At 32.2% G+C, this 19,303-nt stretch overlaps 1 protein-coding gene across 1 annotated transcript in view; it reads right to left on the reverse strand.

The window, feature by feature from the left end:
• EPHA6 (EPH receptor A6) overlaps window positions 1-19,303 on the reverse strand; it is an 868,762-nt gene that overhangs the window by 811,126 nt on the left and 38,333 nt on the right. Inside the window, exon 2 of the mRNA XM_019922241.2 lies at window positions 10,016-10,080. Coding sequence (XP_019777800.1) covers window positions 10,016-10,080 — 65 coding nt within the window. The remainder of the gene's footprint in view (window positions 1-10,015; window positions 10,081-19,303) is intronic.

A 19,303-nucleotide genomic window follows, 5' to 3' on the forward strand; every position in this document is an offset into this window, starting at 1 on the left:
TAGAAGACAAAGTTAAAGTTTTGTAAGTAACAATGCAAAAAATAGAATAAAGACTATATTATGTAAATCAAGGGTAATAGCTTAAAGTAACCCATATCTTTAAAAATAGATATGTTTACGAGAAGACACCTTCAAGACTATACATTAAAGAACAGTGGAGATACTGGAAAACGAATAGCATACATACTTATTTTTCAGCTGCCCTGAGAATATAAGCTGATTACATATTCACAGATGTCAGTAAATACTTTCAATTCTGATTTCCTAATTCATTGTTATCTGCTTTTCTCTTACTTCTCTTCCTTACCACAGAATTAATTTCATCATTATCCAATACATGTTCTTGCAACCAGTGAAAAATAAGGCAGAAAGCCATTTACTTACTTACTTACTTGTAGGGTTTGCTATACAAGAAGGAATATTCTGAGATACGGCAGAGAGAAGTGTCACATCTCATAGTTGCTCAGGTATTAAATATTTAAAAATTTATGGGCTCTAATAAACTATGTATATTTATTCACCTGTTTCCCTGATTGCCCACATGCAGGGGAGATCATTTACCCATGCAAGATTTGATAAAAGAAGGCCTATAATATGGGGAGGGGGAAGGGTAAGCTGTGACAAAGTGAGAGAGTGGCATGGACATATATACACTACCATACGTAAAATAGATAACTAGTGGGAAGCAGCCGCATAGCACTAGCACAGGAAGATCAGCTCGGTGCTTTGTGACCACCTAGAGGGGTGGGATAGGGAGGGTGGGAGGGAGGGAGATGCAAGAGGGAAGAGATATGGGAACATATGTATACGTATAACTGATTCACTTTGTTATATAGCAGAAACTAACACACCATTGTAAAGCAATTATACTCCAATAAAGATGTTAAAAAAAAAAGAAGGCCTATAGCTCTGGATAATTCATGTTCCTGTATTATCCTCAAGGAATTCTAACTTCCATGGCTTTTCACGTTTTCTGGTCGAACTCAATAGAGTGCCATCTCCTATTTTTTCTCCTGTCGTCATTGTAGTCATCATCATCATCGTCATCATCATCAAGTTTACAATCTACCTTTACAATTTGGTAGCTCATGCAAACGGAATTTATTTTAAAAATATTAAAGATCTGCACCTGGAGATTTAGCAGTAACCTGGTCAGCTCTGGATGTACGGACTACCCCACTCTACATTTTCTCATGTTTTTATCTCTGCATGTGCTATGTTCTCCATTCTCTTACTACTGACTGGTTGCCCTTCAACTACTGTTTTGTCTTGTTTTGTTTCTGTTCTCTTAGAACTTTTACTTGCACATGATTCTGGTTAATCAGAGGCCCTCTGCTCTACTCCTTTTCCATGCATGAATCTTTTGGTGAATCTTTATGGCAGAAGTTTCTGATTGCCATTTCCATTCAGCTCTGAACTTAGAAATCCTAAATTCCTAAAAAGGAATGTGATTGCTTTAGCAATTTATGGAAATCATATGTGAGAGATGACAGGTAGCTGATTAGCCAATTAATTGGATGTCTTTCAGCCAGGTGTCTACCTTTGTCTCATTAACTTATGGTTGAAGGAATAGGGCATCTGGGCACTAACCATAGTGGAAATCCCTCAACAAGCCTCTTGGTCAATTTACTTAGAAGATGGTGTGAGAAGGACAAGCTCTAACATTTCTCTAATTGTGTTCTCTAATTTCTATAACATTTCTAATATACTTATTTCGACAAGGATGTTTTGGGTTTTGTGTTGGACTACTCTATATTTTACCCTTTAGCTTACAGTCAATAACAGACATGTATAAAGAATCATTTATTAAAAATGAAACACGAAAGAACAGATTCAGAAGAAATACACTAGAGGAATATTTCTTTAGTTCTTTTCTAAGAGAAAAAATATGTAAACAATCTAAACATGCACCAAATATTGTTATGCCACTAACTAAACAACTGTACTTAACAATTAACCATTCTTAGCTTTGGGGTATCCTTTGGTCTTCAAAGATGAATTAATCTTTTATTAGCACTTCTCAGTAACCACATATCTTTTGACACAAAATCTGGATCATTGTAATAACACTGTAACTAGATTAAGATTGCACTTGAGCGAATGTATAGATTATTTTACACTCTCCATAGCACCAATCACAATGTTGAAAATCAATCCATGTTACGCTGAGTCACTAACAATCCTGGTTTTGGGATTGAGATGACACTGGCTTTAGTACCAGCTAAATGTCACCACACACTTGGGCAGGTGATGTAACTTTTCTCAGGTTCAGCTTTTTCATTTGTAAAATGATGCTAATAATACTTACTTCACATAGGCATTATTAGGATTAAATGAAAAATATATAAAATGCTTAAGCACAGTTTTTATTGCAGACCCATGACATTAACAATTTGAATGTTTGGGGTTAGAAACTTACATTAAGTCTCCTGTGAAGCCAACATATGTGGAACTAAATTTCTATAAGCTCCTGGGAGTGTCATGGTCTACTACTCAAACTGCACACCATGGGCAACTCTGATGTCTCCCTTTATTGAAAGAAAAGCAGCAGTAATGTCATAATCAAAGGCATAAAAGCTTGATTCATTTTTTAGATTAAATGGACTTGAAAATAAAGCCAACTGCTACCAGTAGTGATTGAGGTGATGAGAAAGTGAAAAATTCAGACAGTTCATTGAATAAAAACAGAAGGTAGAGAAAATTAAGTACAATCATAATTTGTGAAACTCTTTAAGCAAATGTTTCAGCCACTTATATACTATACAATGTTGATAACAGTTGTAAATGTAAAAGAACCACTTTGAAATATGCCAGAGCACTCGGTTCTTCTTAACAAGGCCTGCCCTAAGGAAAAAGTACTTTACCAGAGCCCAACCTGCCTGCTGAGGTTTTGACAGAGCCTAACCTACTTGAGGAAAGGAAAATACCCAGCTCTATCCAGCTGTAGGCTTCCATGTAGGAGGAGGGAGATACCTAACTTCAACTCCCTCTAGCCATCCTGTCCATCCACCTAAGGGGGAAAAAGGAAATTGAGAAGCCCTGGTAAAGTTCACAGTCCAGGGGTACAGGCTCACCAAAAGCCTTAGACTTAATTATAGGACTATAAAACACTTTTTCTCCCCCCACAGCTTACCACTGTATTACTAAAGGCCTATTTACCTCAGTTCCTTTTACCCACACATCATGTCTACCTTCCAATTAAAAATTACAAGATGCAAAAAGCACTGTTTAAAGAGAAGAAGCATCAGAACCAGAGTCAGATATGTCAGGAATGTTGGAATTATCAGACCAGGGATTTTTTTAATTTGCTAAAGGCTTCAATGGATAACTTGGACAACATGTAAGAACACGTATGCAAAGAGATGGAAATCCTAAGAACAAATCAAAAAGTAATGCTAGAGATCAAGAACAATGTAATGGAAAATGAAGAATGCCTCTGATGGGCTCATTAACAGACTGGACATAACTAAGGCAAGGATCTCTGAGTTTGGGATAGGACAATAGAAACTTTCAAAACTGAAAAGCAATTTCTTTCAAATGTGAAACAATATGATTGAAATTAATATGACGGATATTTAGAAAATTACCACATATGTTGTGAAGTTTCTCAGAAGGAAAACTATCTAGATATCAGTTTTGAAAACAATAACTGACACATCTATTTTTAACAGAAATTATAACTAAACCTTATAAATATTTTCAGAATTCAAACACATACATGTATTTTTGGATAATTTCAATGTACTACAAAATGAATAAAAATGCAGCACTAAAATAAGCTACTATGATAAATTGGTTCTTACTATACGAAATACAGAAATTAACTATCAGTATTAGTAGGTATTCCATTCTCTATCATAAACACATTCTACCTTTGATTTTTCAACTTTGGAACAATGATATTAGGAAATAATGGGCTCTGACATATGGAATAAAGTAGCTTTCTACACAGTTTAATTGCAATATAAGCCTCTTTTATTATAAAAATCATTAGTTTTTTCATTATAAGAATCATTAATGACTGAATTGTTAGGTTCACTCATAACTTTTATTTAGGCATAAATGACTTGTATCCCTTTTTTCTATCTCAGGGTAAATTTCATAACACTAATTCACTATATTTAACAGGTAAGATCATATACCCTGTATGATCTTGCATTATTCAAACCCTAATGATCATCTAAGTCACAACATGCACGAAATACATATAATATACATTTGAAACCAATATTTGGCATCTGAGAAACAAAGTTTTCCAATCTCTGTCATAATCAATATAAAATGCAACTTAATATCCAATAGCACTTTTTCTTCCTACTAACGTTCATTTTTCTCTTAAACTTTTGTTAAAGCATACTTCACTGCTGAAAGGGAAGTTAGATTTTGAATACTGAAGTGCATATATCTGTGTCTGCTACAACTTTGCAACCTAGATCTGATCTACCGTACAGTAGCAACCAACAGAGGAGAATGGGGAAAAAAATCTGGAACAAGCAAATCTTTCATTTTCTTCCTAAAAATATTACTATAAAAGAAAATAATGATGAAAATATTTCAGTTGAGTTGATAGGGTGCTTAAAAATCAAGTTTTTTCATCAAGTATGTATAATTTTAGGAATAAATTAAATAATATTTTATGGACTTATTATGATTATGAAATACTATGCTTTAACTAACAGGTTTTATTCAGGTATAAGTACCTTTAAAAATCAGCATGTGGCTACCCAAATAAGTCACTTATCTTTTCAATTACAGTATTAAATAAAAAAGCCATATGGCTATTAAATTTTAAGAAGTATCAAATATAACTACTAAAGCTCAAAGGAAACAATATAAGTTTTTAATCATGGAATCCAATTTTTATATTATGAAAAGTCTTTTATTTTTCTGGTTAACAGCAATTACTTTTTATTAGTCAGAGTTAATACTGAGCCAAGATGCCCCAATATGACAACCCCCCACGGTTGTGTGGCACTGAATAGGGACTGATATGTAATGGGTATTAAGGATTTTGAATGTCACATTTAACTTACAGGCCCTCTTACTGTATTCTCTTTCATGTACAATGTTATATATTGGCTAAAAATAAATTGAATAAATAAAAATATCAAAGAAAAGAGTAAACATGAGAGTTAATGTGTCAAGAAAATTTATATAATTTTTTTCACACATTTTCAGATTATGAGAACAAACTCAGGAGATATATATTTTTTAATTGTTTCTTTTGTACAAAGTTATTGCCTGAGCCATGTCTTTCATGTTTCTTTTTTCTCATTAGCATTAAAATAGCATCAATTCTTAAAGATTAGCTGCTTCCTTCCCAGGAGATTTTCAAAACTGAAATATGTCCTTCAGTTTTGCACAGAGTAAGATTTAGTATTAACCAGTTATTAGTTACTAATAGCAAATAGAAAATCCAGGGCATATGCCTAAACTTAATGTTTGTGAAAACACTTTTACAGTATTCACACAACTTCTATAGTGCTATGCAAAAATTTTTATTGACACAGCATTCTTTCATTGATTATCATGGCACTCTGTTAGCTACTCCACGAGATCATCATAATTTTATTACCTTAGTGTAGTACATAGACAGATAAAGGATAGAAGGGAAACTTACAGGATAAAGTTCTTAACAGTTTCGAATTATGTAGATATAAAATTCTTAACATTAGACAGTGAGAGCACAGTGTTAAGAAGTATAACCACTGGTTCCCAAATTCACTGAAGTATTCATTCTTTTCTAAAACCAAGCTCCATACTCTATACAAATATAATTATTCAACTTCACTCTGTTCTCAACATATCAATAAGAACACCTATATTTTGAACATCCTTTGCTAACAATTTTCCAAGGTGTCTTTCATTTCCAAGGATTTATATTATTGTCTTAAACAAAAGAAAGCTTCAATAATTTTTGATTGTTTAAGCAAATCCAGAAAGTACTTTTACTTACAGGGGCTGAGATACACACTATGTAAATCAATTAAGACACTGAAATTCTAAGTCTCCTACAGTATGGCTTAGCCTATAATTGTAGCCTTATTTCCCACCACATCCCTTCTCTTCAGCCACACAAATTATTCTCAACGTCCCTAAAACTTAATGCATACATTTAAGAATTCGGTGCCTGTCTTCAAGCTATTCTCTCTTCCTAAAAGGTGCCTTCTACCCTCTCTTCCAGACCATATGTGATTCCTTAGATTATAAGAAAGAGCTGATGGGTCACATCCTACTACCAATCTTCCTCAAGCAGAATTCATCCTTCCCTTTATTATTCTTTCACAAAACATTACTCGAAACTACCTGAAGATACTCTCTTTGGCCTTATGATTGTGTAGACCTATTTCCAAACTGCAAAACAGTACATGGAACAAGAGAAATGTGTTACATTGAATTCTGGACATGACTTTTAAAAAAAGAAAGTGTATTTTTGATGTTGGCAAAAATGAGTTGAAAAGCAAGAAAATAAATATATTTTCTTTTAATTTTTGCAAGCCTAAAAAGTCATTTGCTCAAAACTATTCATCTATTTTCCATATTTGCTGACCAGAGGTGCTTATGTTATATTCAAATAACCAGTAATGGTTTTGTTTACAGGCACATCATGAATGCCTACTCCTGTAATTACATCAGCATGTTACTAAGGGTGGAATAGGTATTTTTAGTAAAAAAAAAAAAAATCAAAAATTAAAACCACTATGAATTAATTAACTAAAGCATATAGTTTATATGATTCATAATATAAATCATACATTATATGATTTCAAAACTATCTCTTAGTTCAATTCTTTATGGAAAGAAAATTTTATCAATTTGAAAGTTACTCCTAGGAAATACTTTATTCAGAGAAGCACCAAATATACTTTATATCATAAGATTGTCAAATATATCATCTATTGTCTTTTCTACCCATGACATATTTGTAAAAACAACTGAAGTAGTGTCTCTGAGAAAACGCAACTTTAGTTAAAATGGCCGTTCAAATTGGCATGGCTCAAAAAACCTGAGAACCTTAAAAAATTACACAATTTCAAATAGATTTAATTATAATTTTAATACACAGGTATAAATGGTAGTTTAAATGTTATACACTGGTTTACAGTTCCTATAGATTTTAAATTATTTAATCAATTATGATGTCTAGATGATTTTCATTCTTGCCATTTTTAGAAGATTGTTTTCAAAGTTTTTCTATCCTTACTAATTATTTCCTCACTTGTTTTAAACTACAAATAGCACTAAGTAAAGCTCTATTCCTGTCTGTAATCTATCCTCTTCATTAAAAGAGAAATTTAAGTTGTATGTTTTCTTTAAAATTTACTTATGTCATCTATCCATTTTATTGTTTCCCTTGGTTCACCTCTGTTTTATCTAATTCATGAAGCTTTATCCATATCTATTATAAAATATGTCCATGTGCTCCTATTTTCAAGTATGCCTACTGCTGACACTTGCCATATATGCATTATTATTTGGGGGGATAATCTAAAAGTCAAATAGCCTATTCCAAGGTAATTGAGTATTCAATTTACTTTTGAATGTCTGAATCCATGTGTTATTGTTCCCTCTGTAGTCTATACGTATTGCTCATTGCCCTTTATCTTTACATGGTAGAATCTTCAAAGAAATAAAAAGCACCTACTGTGAAATACATGTGAAGATTAAAATATGTTTGGCTTAGAAATTTTGCTGTATTATTTCCTCACTCTGTGACCATGAAGAAGTTATTTAATATACCTGAAGCTCAATTTTCACATCTTTCAATAAGGAAAATTTATACTTGATTTCTAGGACTCATGTGAGTAAAGTGCTTTGAACAAAGCCTAGCATATGGTAAATGCTCAATGAATTTTTAACCATCTTTTCCTTTTCTACCTTATTCTATCATATTTATTTTCTACTGTAGTCTCCTTCCCTGCTTCTTTCTCTTTCCTCTTGTTCATTCTTGGCTGGTGCCCAAAATGTATATCTCAGTTTAGTAGTATGTTTATCAAGGGGATAAAAAATCTGAATCAATTATGCAAACAGCACACATAAGTAATTGCCTTTTCATAAAGTTTCCAATGTTCCTCTCTGTTAGTGTACCATAATACGTATACAGGTATTAGAGTCAGAAATAATTTAGTTTGAATTGGAATCCATCACTCACTATTTGGCCTATAACTTCTTGGTAAATTTTGTTCCTTACCATCTTCAAAACTGGGTTTCTCCAACAGGGAAAGAAAACTAAGACATACCTCATAGGGCCGTTGTGAAAAAAAGGATAAAATTCTTAGTGCAGTGTCCAGAAAATAGAAAACTATGAGGTAAGCATCACTTTTCAAACAATTCTGCCCTCTCTCTATAATAAATCAGAAGTAGAAAAATTCCCCATTTCATAACACCTATGACAAAATCATTACAAGAACAATAGCAGTAAGTTTATTTGTAACTCTGTAAGTCCCTGTGTCTCCTGGTTACCAGTTTGCTTTAAGAAATGCAGCCTGATCAAGCCAAACACAATCACTAGAGCAGAGCACAACTCCTTCTGTTCCTCACATGATTCTTTGGCTATGACAACATGAGGTCAGTGATAGTATGACTGCTAATATTTTTGTCATTCTTTTTCCAGAAAATGAAAAAGTGGGGCTTATAAACTACTTAATATTTGTAAGTTCTTATAAGTTACTTCATATACTGAGAAAACAAGATATGTATATATCTTGAAAGGGTATTCCAAAAAAGAAGTTTCATTCACTTCTTGAAAGTAATTGTGATAAACTAACACACTTAACACACTCAACGAATACTGATGTTTATTCATTTTAATGAAAATAAGATAATGAAGGTAAAAGCATAATCTTGGTTTAAAAGATACATTCTCAGAAATGGTTTGACGAGTGCTATGTAAGAATAAAATTTAAATTTCAGAAAAAATAAAGCCATAGTCTATAAACAAACAAATAGAAATAAATAAATAACCTGTTAAAGACAGAAACATTAAACTCTTCATAGGAATTGTTAGTTGAAAATACACATTTAATGAATAACTGTTGAATAATTGCTGATATAAAAGTCAAATTGAAACAGCATTGCTGGAATGATTCTAAAAATATAAAACAATTTTGGGTCAACCAACTTTTTTCAGATTTAAATTTGTAGATGTAACAGAAAAAGCAATGTAAAAAAGTATCAAGGAAGAATGTGATGAATGAGAAAAACACAATTTCTAAAAAAAGGAAGAAAAGCTAACCAAAGTATATCTGAAAACAGCTGACTACCTCCATTATTGAAGATTTGCTTAAATAGACAAAATCTAGGTAAAAAGCAGCACAAACCACCCTTCTTATTTTAGCTTGAAATAAAAAAAGTAGTAGGAATACACTGACTGTGAAAATGATGCAAAATATATCAAAACATATAAAAAGTCAAGTACAACCATAGCTAAAATGATGTCAGTACCTGGAAAAGTGTACTTAGTAAATAAATTATACATTCTTATAAGCCTTTCAAAAGCAACTACACTCAGCTAACAAAAGCCTGATCATAATGTATCTTTTTGCCAAGTTCAAAAGACACATACTGCTTTAGCAGACTCATATTTTCTAATGAATACCAAATTGTTAGTATCTGGAAAATACACTTATGCTATGATAATCTAAAGTTTGTTTATGCACAAATACTCAGTCAGGTTACCAAATTTAACAAGCATATACACAGAAAAAAAAAGTGTCTTGAACATAAAATTTTATTTCTAAAGAAAATATTTATATGATAGTTATTCTAATACTACTATGTATAAACACTATATTAAAGAACAATTACTAATTTAGAAGAAAGCAAAGAATTTTATATATCATTCCCATTGGTTAGCAATTCTAATTGCATTTTAATCTTTCCTATGTAATCTAATTTATACACTAAAATTCATACTTAATACAGCCAAAACCACACTGTTTTTCTTTCTTTAACTATTATAACAGACCCTAAAAACCTAACAAGAAAAACAATTTTAAAAGATATTTAAACTTACCCCATTTAATGGATATGTTTTCCATCCTAGCTCTCCCAGCACAGTTGTTGTATCAAGCAACACAACTGGAATTAAACAAAACAAAAAAACTTGCATGAACTTCTCAATTGACATAAGAATGAACCAGTTATTTAAATCATTAATGTCAACGACCTTTAGTATTATTCATCGTATTAGCTTTAATAAGTTGAATTACTTTAAAATTATTTGTAGGTACTAAATCTTAATATATAATACTTAATAATATTGAGTAAATATAAAATATATAAGGTGGTTATAAATTAATTTTAAAATAGCGTGGTATTTAACAATGCTAAATGAAATAGATGACTGAGTAACAGTACTAACAAAGTCATTTTTAATAGCTGACTTTTAAAATTGATGAATGTTGGAGAGGTTAATCAAGAGGATATGACCACCAGATGACTCAAGCTGGACCTGAGCAATAGGTGGGAGGTTCCTCAGCTCCTCCCCTGTCCTTAGAACTATGCTCTGCCTATCATTCCCACAGTGATAGCTGTTCCGAGGACAGAGCCCTGAAAGAATAAGGTGCTACTGAAACCATCTGGATGGTATACGTGACTGAACCCAGTTGAAGTCTCTAAGCCTCTGGTGGTCAAGTGTAGAGATCTACTCATCTGACAGGCACCCAAGACAAGCCTTGTGCATAAGCTCCCTTGCTTATTAAAACTGCCACCTACCAATCTGGAGTGATCTACCTGTTTCTTTGTTCTCTTTCCTCGCCCTGCATGAGTACAGGGTCACTTTGCAAACCAACAATGAAATAATCACCTTTGCTTTTCCCCCCATTTTCATATATAGTCTTTTTTATACCACATTAAAGAAAGAAAAACTTTTAAAGCAGGCCTGCCTGTATATTTTCTTTGTGTGTTATTAAATGCCCTTATATGATTGGCAAAGTATGAAAACAACTCATTTTGAAGAAATCTGTATTTTTTAAGTGTAGATTACATTATTATTGTATGTGTTAGTATACTTACTGCTAAAGAAGACAAAAGCAAAAATAAAAACCATGCACCTTTTTCCCTGACCAAATGTAACTCATAATCTGGTTGAGAAGACATGCAAACAAATAATCAGGACATACTCTGTTAAATTCTAAAACTGAACACTATATAATAGCTTAGGAATTAAGTTAGGCTAAGGCTGGTAGGGCAGGTCTGGGACAATTTCATAAAAGAAATGCAATTTGGGCTGGGCTAGGATGAGGGGGTCTTTAATCAGATGTGATGAGAAACAAATTTATTTTAGAATACCTTCTGTAAAGTAACTGAGCTATGACTAAATCAGTTCTCAGTTACTGGAATGGGGAGTAGGAGTAGAGATTATTTGGGGGAATAGGAGGATAGAAGGAGGCCAGAAAGATAGATGGAGATCAACAGGAGAGGATTTTTGAAGTGTTTCCAGCAGGTTAATGTGTAGGGCCCATGTTTCAGCAGATTTTAATTTTAACTATTACCTTCAAGTCCCCCAGATGCCGATCATGGACTGAACTCTGAGAAACAATCCTTTGGTATTTCATCATGAGTTTTAGTTCTTCATCTAGTTAAAAAAGTGGAGGGGTTTTTGTAGTTTTTAAAAAATGTCACTGGAAGTCTGTTACTTGGCATCTGCTGTTTAGTGTCTATAGCAAGGACTCGGTGGGTTTTCTTATTTGACTGTGATACATTTTATTGATTTTTAGTATGAAACCATGCTTAAATTTCTGGGATAAACTCTACATACTCACTGCAGAATATTCTTCCAGTATGTTCACTAAGCATACATTTGTAAAACTGAGCCATAATTCTTTAATTTTTATTGTGCAAAATTCTCAAAAATAATTTAAAATGTGGAGAAAACAGTACAATGAACCCTCATTGTACTAATCACTCTGCCTCAATAATTACAAACCTATAGCCAATCTTATTTCATCTATACATGTTTACCTACTCTCACTGCAAGATTTCTTTGAAGCAAATTCCAGTAATCATATGATTTCATCTGTAAAAATTTCAGTATGTATATCCAAGATAAAGACTCCTCTTAATACAACTACAATAACAATTCACTACTATAAATAGTATGTATTACTTAATGTCATCAAATATCCAGTCATTGTTTAATGTTCCTATGGTCTCAACTTATTTTAACAGGAAGTCAAGATCCAAATAGGTTCTATACATTATGGTGAGATCTTGTTTTTTTTTTAATCGATGGGTTCCCCACTTTCTTTTTTTAAAGTTAGGTTTATTGAGGTATGATTTACTTACAATAAAATTCACCTTTTTTAAATGTACATTTCTACGGATTGTGACAAACTCCTACTTCCATGTAACCCCCACTACAATCAAGCTATAGAATATTTCCATCACCACCAGAATTTCCCTTGTGATCCTTTATGATGAATCCTTTCCCCACCGCAGCCCCGAGCAACCATTAATCTGATTTCTGTCCCTATGGCTTTGCCTTTCCCATAATGTCAAATGAATGAAATTATACAGTATGAAACTTTTTGAGCCTGGTTTCTTTCACTCAGCATAATGCATTTGAGATTCATCTATGTTGCTATGTGTATCTATACATACAACTGAACACTCAGTTGCTTTTTATTGCTGAAAAGTATTCTATTGCATGGAATTCCCTAGCTGATGAACTTTCATATACAGATTTTTATGTGAACCTATGCTTTCATTTCTCCATGGTAAATAGTGATTGCTGGGTTATATAAAGAATGGTAATTCTTCAAGACTGTAAAACTGTTGCTTTACTTTCCCATTAGCAGAATGTCTGGTTTTCCAATTGTTCCACATTCTCACCAGAACTTGGTATTGTCCATTTTTTAAGGCATTCTAACAGGTGTGCAATAGTATCTCACTGTTGTTTTAAATAGCCAGTTATCTTTTCACTACATGAAATCAAATTTATTAGCAAAAATTTTGACCCACAAAAGTGGTCTTATCCCACATTCCAGATTTTCCTTTGCGTGAGGTATCATTGAATATGTTCCCCCATTCCCTGCATTTCCTTTAAACTGGTAGATATATTTAGTGGCTTGACCAGATCCAGGTTCCACTTATTTTTATTTTTTGTAAGATCACTTCATTGGTGGTGCTTTATAGTCCTTATATCAAATCAGGGAATATATCAATGTTTACTAGGGTCATGTAAAAAGGACACAGGAACCAACTGGCATAGGCTTCCACTGGCCAAAAATTTATAATTTGATCATACACAAGGTTAATGACTATAAGGGATTGAAACACTTCAAACATGCTTAAATCCATGCATTCAAAATGATAAAATATACCTACTAATAACTTTTGCAGTACGCTAGGAAATCATTATTTTTAAAAACTGGTAAATAATCTGAAAAGAATAAAACATTTATTTTGCTTTTTCTATATGAAATACTTCTGAATAAGGAAATAGTTAATGAAGGAACATTTCTCTTTTTTTACTTTATTTATTTATATTTATTTTATTTTTGGCTGCGTTGGGTCTTCACTGCCGCGCATGGGCTTTCTCTAGTTGCGGTGAGAGGGGGCTACTCTTCATTGCGGTGCGCGGGCTTCTCATTGCAGTGGCTTCTCTTGTTGCAGAGCATGGGCTCTAGGCACGCAGGCTTCAGTAGTTTTGGCTCACGGGCTCTAGAGCGCAGGCTCAGTAGTTGTGGCACACGGGCTTAGTTGCTCCACAGCATGTGGGATCTTCCCGGACCAGGGCTCGAACCTGTGTGCCCTGCATTGGCAGGCGGATTCTTAACCACCGCACCACCAGGGTGCAGTGCATTTCTCTTACTGAAATATTTCAGTTAATAAATGAAGAAGGAATGATCAAATTAGGCTACACCATTTTCTACGCTTAATGTATTAATATATTTAGCTAATAACTTATGGTGCTAATATCACATAAAGAGATGAAAGGACACATAAAGGGCTAGAGCTTTTAAAAAGGCTTTCTTTATAGCCTCATTTACTCCATATTAACATACAATTCTAACAAGCCTAGAAGTAAAAGAAAGTACAAATACATATATATCTATATATGTATACATACACACATACATATACACATACACACACAAACACACACATGCAAATTCACAAAATGATATTTGATGGTGTGTGGGTTCACTCAGTGTAAAAAAATAATCTCACATATTAGAGGAAAAAAGCTGAAGATATTATAATAAATATTCAAAACTCTAAGCTTATCTTATTATTAAATAAATGTTATTTTATTTTTGGTATATACTATTGAAAAGAATTCAGAAGTATGTAATACCAGTATCCACTTTGGGGCACTCAAAAGTTTAATGTTACTCCTTTAGCACTTTATATTTTTGGAATACATCATTATTTTGCTAGCAGGCTGTTAAAGTAATGATAGCAATTCAGTCACTGTAGGAAGGATGGTCTACATATTTCCCTCTTGAAGGAATCTCCACATTGTCCTATAAGTTGTTTCTTTTTTAAAATGCTCAATTTACAGATGAGAAAACTGAGGCTCAGAGAGGTTACATAATTTTCCTTAGATCACAAAGTGATTACAACCAAAAGATTGATGCTAGGATATCCCTTAAAAAATATTTAAAACCTTTAAACTTTTTTTAAAGTGTTTTCTTCCTTCCTTTTAAGTTTGAATATAAAACCTTATCATTTGTTTTTTTTTTGGTAGATGCAGAGAAAAATCATTATTTATTTTGCTGATTCCAAATCCAGATAATTTATATCCTGGTTTTCTCATCAATGGGTTCTACAGAAACTTTACTGGTACCACCTACAAATCATGCCATTTAAATCAAGGGGTTTACTGGAGTAGAGTGTTCAAAAATCCCTAATATTGAAGTCTACCAATGGAGATTTCTTTTTCATAGATTGGTAAATTAATTCATTCATTGATATAATTATTTTTTCTAAAATATAATTGGGCTACTTGGTTCTTAACATTTATAATTTGTAAACTGCAATATATTCATTTCAAAACAAACAAAAAAGAAAATATGTATATACCTACAACAGTATAGATCCTTAGGAAGTATTTTTTTTTATTTATTAGTAGCTTCAAGAAACAAGATTTGCATAATTGCTTTACTTTCCTCATTAAACTGCAATCATACCTTTTAAGAATTCTTAACAGCAAAATTTCAAATTTGCATTCCTGACAAGTGAAGGATGCATTGATATCAAAATAAAACTGAGGATTTATTTTTATTTTTAACACCATTATATGTGATACATGTTTAAATTTTATCACTTGCTTCACAGGCAAAGCCCCCACAAATTCAGGTTTTTCAGGCACACTAACAGCATTGGACCCGGCAAGGTGAGAGCTCCTCCTACTGGCTTTAAACAAGCGTTTTCTAGTCCCTACTTGAGTGCAAAGTACTGTAAACTTAGGAAGGAAAAGAATACTCTGTCCATATTAACTTCAGTAAAAGTCAATACTTTTTTATTTTTAATTTAATGGCAAGATTTTAAATATAGAAAGATTAACACCAATGACTTATTTAGGGAGTACACATGAAAATATAATTATTTATTGATATCATAATAAATGAGAAATTGGGTAAACCAAAAAATAAATAGAAGTAGTAGATTGGTGGTATCAAAATAAAGTTTTTAAAATGTTTACTTCGTTTAATAAGCAACATAATGCACAGAATAGGCTAAACTATGTACAATTTTCCTATTAACTTTTAGAAATAAATCTCTAGCATATTATATTTTTCTCTGAAAATTTCTCTTAATTTATTAGTGCTCCCTTTACTCATTCTTTTGGAAGTTATAGGAAAATTTTATTGTGGCTAAAAGAAGATAACTGATAAAGACAAGGTTGATAGCACTGGATTAAATGTGAGAGTAATGAGTACCTAAGATTAAAAAGCTCAATGTTAATTTTTTTCCTTTGAATAATTTATCAGGTCTTGAATTTAAATTTCAGTAAATTTAAGATATATTAATTTAAATACAATTAGCATATAGTTTTATAGTATATAATTGAAGATCATCTTTATTCTAACTGCACAATAAAAAAAGGATGAGATTTTATTTATATATCATTCTGAAAAATGTAACAAGGAAGAGATCAATCAACCCACTAAGAAGGTAGTTATTCTTTTAGGATAATTTTGCTGTAAAGATTCAAGTTAATGGTATATGAACTGAGTTCAAAGATTTATCAATATTTTTAAAAGTTCAGATAGCAGTAAACGCAGGTTTAGAATTTTCTCCAATAGACTTCATACAAAGAAAGGCAAGGCATTTCTTCTTAGAATCATTCCATTAGGCGCCTTTATTTTACAAATAAGACCCAGAAAGATAAAATTACTAAGTCACTTAGTCACAAGGTTTTTAATAGTTCCATGTTCCACTGACTGTAACAAACCTCCAGTAGCTCCAAAAAAAACAAGTAAAATAAAGGGAATACTTCTGACATCATGACCAGACATAATATAATCAGAGAATATTTCAAATTATAGACACAGATATATAAACAAACATGTATCTATCTATATCTATCTGTCTATCTACATACAGCAGTAGTCTATTTCAACGTTATCCTGTTTAGATCCTACTTTAAACTGGGATTCAGGTTACCACATTAAGTAATATTTTGACATAACTGCATGTGTTTGATTGACAAAAGTCAGTTTTAACTTCCAGATACTATGGTTCTCTACCCTCATATAGAGCCAGAATCAATATTTAATTCCTAAAAATAAATAAAACACAGACTGCTTTAAGGAAACACAGGATTTTTAGTTTTACCCCTGGTATGTTCCTCTGTATCTTGACATTATTTTTAAGGCAACATTTTCCAAGGAGACTCACTCCTTCTTAAAAATAATGAAGTATTTTTATCTAGAAACTGAGATCAATACTCGTTCATTAAGTATACTTATAAGCATTTTGTTTTGTCATAGCTTTCTTATTTCTATTGTTAGTTTTTTTTTTAATATAGGTGTTGTTCATGATTATTTCTGTCACTCCCTATGAGAGTTTGGAAATCCTACTTGAAAGATAAGGTGATATGACCACAGAGATGTTAAATAGCTTTCTCAAGATCAGAGAATAAAATCAGTCTAGACCATGTGAACTCACAACCTTCAGCTTTCTACTCTACTAGAAAATGGTATCTTGTTTCAGAAAGCATGTTCAAACTTCTGACTCTGTCCTTTCTTGAAACAAATCACTGTTTTTTAGTTCTGAATGAAAAATAAGCTATAATAACCAGAAATTACTTTCCTTAATTATCACCTTAAATGGAGAAAAGGGGCAAAAAATTCAAGCTAGTTTTCTGTTTAGAAGGCAAGTTATACCATTGAGTAAGAACTGCCACTGAAAACCTTATCCAAACAATGAATGGTTAATAGTTGATTAAAAATATAACTAGCAATGTTCATCCTCACTTCTACACCTTCCTAGTTTATTCAAAAGAACCTTTACATGGTTATCCTGCTGGACACAGCCTTATCTGCTTCAGTCTCATAATCATTTCTGAAGCTGCTGTTAGACAGGAGGGCTTACCACAGAGACCCAAAGAGAACCCAGATGTGGATCTAATCCATCACAAGGTCACTAAATGATAGGTTCACTCTGGGCTCCTGAACAAGGTCATTAAGACTTATCAATGAGTCACCTCAAAGTCATGCTTTCCTCATCAAATTGTTCAGTTATCTCTATGGCAAAAAAAAAAAAAAAAAAAGGAAAGGAAATTTGGCATGTTCCAAATTAATAGCAATATATAATGCTTTCATTCTGACATCTTCAGCACTTTGATCTATAAAGAAACTAAGTAGCTTCGTTTAGGACAAGTATTATTTCCATTTGCTTCAATTACACAGTTTTAATAGGCAGAAAAGACTACTTGGCTTTAGTCTTAGATTTGCTAGTCTTACAATATATTTAACAAATGTTGTGATTTTTTTCCATCTCTCACAGAAACTCACAACATTTATTACATAAACCTCACTTAGTCCAAACCACTGCACATCCATCCCATCAGTTACACAGCATAAGAGAGGCTTCTTGTGTTTCTAGTTCATTCCTTCCTCACATTTCTCACTTATCTTCCATGGGCTTTGAACACTTTCCTTCTTTTTTTTTTTTTTTTAAATGAAACTCAAGGTCTGAAATGTGCTTAAATCTTTGTTTTTATAGCTCTGGTAAAAGAGATTATGAGTACTTATTTGAAAGTCTTAACTACAATGTAATGGCCGTTTCAATGCAAAACTATTTCTATATAATGGAAGAAAAGTCTAAAAAACCTATTGAAACCCCTACCTTAAAAACAAACAGTAGTGGCTTTGCATTGAGAAGGAAAAAATGAGTTTTACTAGAATCTAAGAAACAATTATCAGTGAAAAAGTTTTCCTTGAAAATGGAAGAAAAAAATTTTTTCCTAGATTGCTTTTTCCCGCCATTACACTTACATAGACATAATAGAAATAGTTTTTTACTTCCTTCATTAGGACACTGGAGTCACAAAAATGTTACTTGATTTTATATGAAGACATTTCCATATTATTTCAACAAGCATTAATTGAGTATCTGTTATATTTAGACTCTATATTAACTACCACAGGGTATAGAAAGTTTATAAGATACAATGTCTACCCTCAAGGAGTCTCTGGTGTTATCTTTTCACTCCCACTGTTAGAATTTTTGTGTCAACCCACATGCCCTAGTTTATTCAAACATGTATATAGCAAAACAGATTAAAATGCCCTTATTCTGAAGGTGCAGAAGAGGAAAGGCTGAAGCTGTTTAGTAGAAGGTGTAGAATTAAATTGCTATTCTAAAAGGGCAGACACCCAATATTACATCAACAGCACCATCAAAACTGTTAGTAATTGGACCACTTCCTCAGTTTCTAAAGAAGTGCTAAGGAATGAATAGACTGTAGAAATGCACCCCAGTAGACAACATGAAGGGAAATAATTCTCTACTTGAAGGGTACTCGCCTCCAAAATAATACCAAATATAAGAAATATCTGCTAAATTTGTCAGGAGAGACAGAGTGTTTTAATTAGAGTGGGAGATAAAAAAAGTTAAACATTATCAGAAGTAAACATTTTTCTAATCTAAGTATTAATCATCAGAAATTTAAAATTTTTCAGGTAAAAATAGTAATTGTATTTTCAAAATTTTGAAAAATATATATATTAAAAAACTTTGAAAGGACAATTCTCATTTTTGTCCAATGAAATTATAGCCAAATAGAGATACAATTATCAATATTTATTTACAACATAGTTCTGCCAATATAATATGACCTTCTCAA

Source organism: Tursiops truncatus, chromosome 4, assembly GCF_011762595.2.
Source record: "Tursiops truncatus isolate mTurTru1 chromosome 4, mTurTru1.mat.Y, whole genome shotgun sequence".
NCBI classification, from domain to species: Eukaryota; Metazoa; Chordata; class Mammalia; order Artiodactyla; family Delphinidae; genus Tursiops; species Tursiops truncatus.